Source organism: Saccostrea cucullata, unplaced genomic scaffold (genome assembly GCF_032062105.1).
Source record: "Saccostrea cucullata isolate Sc308-1 unplaced genomic scaffold, CSIRO_AGI_Scuc_v1 ctg22533, whole genome shotgun sequence".
Classification (NCBI taxonomy): Eukaryota; Metazoa; Mollusca; class Bivalvia; order Ostreida; family Ostreidae; genus Saccostrea; species Saccostrea cuccullata.
Window position 1 is genome coordinate 1 of NW_026934534.1, and position 6,026 is coordinate 6,026.

Consider the following 6,026-nt stretch of genomic DNA (forward strand, 5'->3'; position numbering starts at 1 on the left):
TTAAATTTTGTACATGTAACCTGACTTTTATCTATTCGTTAATTAACATGAACTTAACATTTTATATGTCATTAACAACAATGTTAATTCCACATACGAGGGTTGCCCCATAAAATCGTGGACAAAGCGTTTTTTTCAAAAAGTAATGGGCACACGAAGCTAAAATTTTTCAGTAAATGTTTATTCATCATATTTAAGTGAATCATAATGTTTTTTATAATATATATTCAAAAATAAAGATTTTATTCTGCTTGAATGTGCACAATATTGTTACGGCGCACGGTAAAAATTGCAAGGTTATATTAAAGAAGACATAAGAATTAATTCGTAATAAAAGTTTTCAATACATAAGATTAGATGAAAATTATCCTAATTCCATTCCTTAATCAATTCTGTCGTCTTTTTAAAAATTTCAAGGCAATTGGTTAATTTTTGGCAGTTTCCCGAGCATTTGAAATGGGAAAGTAATAAACACAATACACGAAAAATGGCGACTTTTTATGACGTTACGGCGCACCGGAGAGCAGTTCAGATAGATTAGGATGTTGTAATGACCCCTTTAAGAGACTTTAAATGAATACAGTAGAAAATGTGAAAAATATTACCAGATCTTTAGTATATAAATGAAATGAAAGTTTTCTTAGTGAAGTCTTCGTGGTGGAGTCCCCAGATAATACAAAACATATGGACAGACTGCCATTTGTAATAGCAAAGGACGCTGTCACTGTCTACTGTCGATGTGAGATTCATTTTTAGTTGAATGATGGTGAGAATACTGTCTGTAACTTGCTAATAAATATTCAGAAGATCGCATGAGTGTACACATTGGTTTCTTAACTGGTTATAGATACTCATATACGTAAATCAATAAAAATTTCTAAATTTAAGTGGGGCTTATCCAACTTTAAGTTTAGCAAAGAAGAAACGTGACGCTGTTTTAGACACTTTGACGTTATCATCCGTGGCCGTAGGGCGATACAGTACATAACATAAAATATCACATGTGGAATTCATATTTAATATTGTAATACTTGTATGCAATGTCATAAATTATGTAAAACCCACATATATAATTCAATATCCTTGAAGAAATAAATATTTCTTGTACATGTATATATTTACACGCAATATTCCTTTGTTCTTTTCATCCTATTTGGCAGCAAATAGTTCAAAATTGTCGCTTTATCACAATATTATTTTTGGATTATGAATTTCAAGGATAATTTTTTTGTTCATTAAAAATACATAACATAGCTTTGTTTTTAATAAGAATTTACTCAATGTTAAATACTCACGACTCGTACTAATAAGCATACGAACTACAAATGTACATCAGAAAGCATTTATTTATTAAAGCATGAAAATAAATACTGTAACATTAATAAATACAAGTACATCATCAAAATGCATTTAGTATAATAAATAACAAATACATCCTTGACAAAAATAGAAAAAAAACAGAATTAAAAAGATAAGAAAATATCCCATAATATATATCACATGTTTTTAATAAATTTGTGTACTATGTAAACTATTTTAAAAAAATATCAATTATTTACTTTTACGATTTTATCAGTTGGTTTAATTTCTTTTCTTTGTACATATGGTAAATCATTATCAAATGAAAATGATATTTTTTTCTACATGTAGAATTATAGTCATCACTTGTGTGATTTTTTAGCATACCCCACTTACAAAAAAAAATTAAATCACTGAAATAGATCAACAATTTGTATTGACATTTATGATGGTTAATCTCACATCAATATGCAAATAACAGACCACAAAAAATCATTAATAGAAAAAATACTACTAACTAGTAAACAAAATTTGAAAAACATTTCTTAATACATTATTGTAGATTCTAGAATAAATCCTTTTTATCACAATAGCAGGAATCTCATTCATCCTTCAGAGTTTAACCTCTATGTAAAGAGGGGCCTTTGTTTCCAGAGATGACGTATACCCCAGCATTTTACTGGCCACCTCTTCATACGTATGACCTAATTCCAACATATCACACACCCAGTCGTATTTCTGTCTCTTGGCAATGTATGTTTCCATGGAGACCTTTAGCCTTTCCTCTAAAAACCCACCATCAATCTTCATTTTCTGGAGTTTATTTACCGCTTTCACAAAGGCAGTCAAAAGACTGAGCTGATTAGAAAAGTCTAAGGGAAATAACTCGGGAACAATTATTTTGTGGATGAGGAGCAGGGCTAGAGCTGATGATATCAATTCCAGGACCTCATCGCCAACCTTCTTCCCTGATAGAGATAAAAAAAATATTTGTGGTTATCGTTATCATACATGAGTAAAGGACAACTTTTTCCTAAAATTAAATAAAAAGAACAGAATATTTTATAAAAGTAAGAAATTTGAAAAAAAAATGGCCTGTACCATAAAAAGCAAATTAGAGTAGAATTTATGTTGAAAGAATTCTTTCTTAGCATGTCAGAAGTTGTTTTGATCAATCCCTAAATAATTAACTTGGGGTGTCTTACTTTTCCCATTTCTCAAAGAACTAGTTTTTTCATGTACAACAAGATTTTCCAACAAAACATAAGTTCTCATTCTTAGTGCACATACCAAGTGAATTTAATCCTGCTCCTTGCAGAATATCCATGCATTTTGTTATGTCAATTCCAAAAGTCTCCTCCAAATTCGCACCAAGTTTCCATAAATTGTTCTGTTGATGAAATGTATTTAAAATTAAGCACATTTATCATGTGCAAAACATTCAAACTGAAATATTCATGTTTATTAATATGTAGTTTAAATTTGTTTCAAAAAATTTGGAAGAAGATTCCTAGTCATCAATTTTACAAATATTTTTTTTCACCAAATATGCATTTACCTTACATACAGATGTATACATATTAAAGAAGTTATATTATATACATGTAGTCTGAAATTATACTGAAGAAATTCTTGAAACTATTTTATATGGAGGGTCAAGCTAATGGCACATGTACCTCTTGAATATTAAACATGGCTTGTAGTGAAGATATATTCAGTCGTGGGGTCTCCTTTAGAACACTACTGACAGAAGATCCAATACCATAAGTGTTGACATCAGAAGCTGCCATGAATACAAAAGATATTCTTATAGTATATCATAATCAAACAGTCACAAAATTTCATTGTTAATGTATATGTAAATGAGTGTTAGTTTAATTGCTTTCTTTAAATGATTATCACCTTGTTCATTTTTCTTAATAATGTACATGTATATCACCTACCTAGTACATGTATCTGTTAACCACAGTTTCAAGAGGCCTATTGGCCACAATTAACATCCTGTTTACTAAAACTAAACCCTATGTGATGAAGACTATTCTACCTTTTTTTATTATAAAATGTAAAAACTGAACTGCTGCCTAAGCCTCAATCAAACTACCGGGATCAATATAACAAGGCCTGCTCTTCTTTAAAAAAATTAATAGATATGTTTCCATGCAAAACTAGAACGCAAGTGAATACCAATAAGGTGTCACCAAGACATGAGAATTTCACTTTATTTATATTATGTATTTGATTACATGCTTATATAATTAGTTTAGAGCAAAATAATTCTGCAGTACGTTTATCGGAATTATTTTAAAGTAATTTCCATTCTGTTCATTTTTTGTATTTTTGGTGACCCCATATATGTGATATCACAATACAAACAAAAAATCAAATTGAATGTAGCTCTTTTAATGCCTCTTCTCTCTTTATATGCTTTTTATATGACTTAAACATGTTTATATTTCCCAATTTCTTAATTTTAACCATGCACACCAGGAAAGACGTTGAAAAGTGAGAAAAATCCTTAAGACAACAAAGGTCAAAGCGACAGAATGGCACCAGATAAACTGCAGTACTGTAAGAAAAGCTTACAGAGTGCCGTCTTATAACTGTACAGGCAGGAAAATGTAATCATCAAGAAAAAAATAGTAATGTGTGTTCAACTAAATTATCATAAAGAGTGCACAAAATTACCTTTTTCTGCATATCCTGCTGGCAAGGCAGGCAGTTTTGAGGTCCTTGGCATGAGCTAAAGAAAATCAAAAATATTATAAACCAACTTTTATTTTGTTACTACTTTATTTCACGATTAACTGGGAATAAACTAGTTCGCGATGATTAATTTTCGCAAGCCAGCCTATTTTGAATCTGTTGTTATGAGGCACATAAAATTCCATGACTGGTTCGCGGCAAGAAATATATGTGATGAAAGGGCTCTCGTGGAAATTTCTAGCATGCGAATAAAAGTTGGTTTACAGTATTGTTTATACTGTCTATATTTTCATTCTGAACTTAATATTTTTCTAGATATTTTGTTTCAGGTTTGATAATATAAACAGGTACAAAATAAAAAAGTAACATTTATTTTTAGATTCTTAAAAAATGTTAAGGATAGATATGTGTTTCTTATCACAAAGAGATCCAAAACTTTGACAATCACCAAACAGTGATGTGAATATTCAAGAACATAGCATGTCAGTATTGTTCATCGAACCATGTCTTCAGGATGACCAATTAGTATGAAAGATAGGGCTCTATGAGAATACAGTCATGTATTACAATACACCAATCCTTAGTTTCTGTCAAAGAGGGTGGAATATGTTAAGAATATTGAAGACTACAAATTATATTGTTTATTTTTTACAAATACATTAAATTCATTTAAAAATATGTTATCCAGTAATCTCAGAAAGTACTTAGGCCACACCAATAAAATTTTTTGTTCGTCGGACCCGCGCGCTCGTATCTAAACAGAACTATACAAATAATATTAATTTAAATTTCCCGCACTATTAAAATTTTAGGCGATTTTCTGTTCAATTTCCGCTTTTTCTATTGTATTTCTAATGTGATAATCAGAAAAAAAATAATTGTCCGTTCAAATTTTTTCACACTCCGCCTAAAAAAATGTCTACAAAAAAGTAATAAATAAATATTATTATTTGACCACTAGCCTGCTCATAGTTTTTTTCCTCAAATGTCCGATGAACAAGAAATTAAATTGGTGCGGCCTTATTAATAAGTTTCTAACTAGAATGACACTGTGGCCTTTGATGAGCTCAAATTTGATCTCAGTTTAACTTTATCTTTCTAGATTTCTTTTGTTAAACAGAGACTAAAACCAAATGTGAACACCTTAAATTCTTAAATCCCCCGAGCCTGAGATGTCTGAGATGTCGAGCAGTAACTCACTGGAGACACCCCCCCCCCCCCCCCCCACACACACACACACACACAAATATAGACTTACCACTGGTGTAGAACTCGTTTTCTCTTTTTCAGCTTCCTTTACCATGCGATCAATTTCTTCACAACTCAGTCTGCCCCTGTCATTTTCTACCTTAACTGTAAGTATAAAACCATTAGATAAAATGGAGGTCTTGAATACATAATGAAACAATCTATAAACTACACTGTATTAAGAAAAAAATAAAAGGGATATAAAGAGAAAATCAGGGAATTACATAAATGATGACATTGTCCAAAAGTTTTTCCGTACAGTCGGATCTAATTGCAACCTTATGATCACATATCATAAGTCAAGAACATATCACATACTAATATTTTTTTTTCACATTTAAAGTACTTGTAATAAGAGGATCAATGCTACACAATAAGCATGAAATGTAATGAAAAACGATTATGTTAAGCTAATATGATTATCTCAAAATCTGATTAAGATGGTCAATTCAGCTTCATTGTGACTAGCTAGAAGTTCACCTGCCCCACAAATATGTACATTTTCTAAACCAATGACAGGGGATGCTCACTCCTCCATGGCACCTAATCCCACCTCTGATGCTTTGCAGGTCTGTGTTTGCTCTGCGTTTGATGGACGTTTGAGCTCGAATACTGTTTGTTATCTCAAAATATTTCATTGTTAAATATCACCAGAAAGAGACACAATTAATACGGAAGTCAGATCACTGTATGTATATAATGCTTACATGACTCCGAGCGCAGAGACCTGATGTCTGTTACTTTAACAGTTGTTATTCCATTGGCGTCGATATCTA

General features: G+C 31.1%; 1 protein-coding gene across 1 annotated transcript; it reads right to left on the reverse strand.

Moving 5' to 3' along the window:
• Positions 1–1,677: 1,677 nt before the first annotated feature.
• Positions 1,678–6,020, reverse strand: LOC134240963 (uncharacterized). The gene is made up of 6 exons (XM_062723068.1): positions 5,958–6,020; positions 5,261–5,355; positions 3,985–4,039; positions 2,976–3,082; positions 2,590–2,689; positions 1,678–2,267 (listed from the first exon to the last, which is right to left on the reverse strand). The coding sequence occupies exons 2-6, from the start codon at positions 5,303–5,305 to the stop codon at positions 1,912–1,914; spliced, it is 663 nt and encodes a 220-aa protein (XP_062579052.1). The 5' UTR covers positions 5,306–5,355; positions 5,958–6,020; the 3' UTR covers positions 1,678–1,911.
• Between the last annotated feature and the right edge of the window lie 6 nt (positions 6,021–6,026).

Bases quoted from the DNA above. Each gene is read 5' to 3' on its own strand.
- LOC134240963 (XM_062723068.1), bottom strand. From the start codon at position 5,305: ATGGTAAAGGAAGCTGAAAAAGAGAAAACGAGTTCTACACCAGTG. The intron at 4,040-5,260 runs GTAAGTCTATAT...GATTTTCTTTAG, and splicing joins AAACGAGTTCTACACCAGTG to CTCATGCCAAGGACCTCAAA. The intron at 2,268-2,589 runs GTATGTGCACTA...TATCTCTATCAG, and splicing joins AGCAGGATTAAATTCACTTG to GGAAGAAGGTTGGCGATGAG.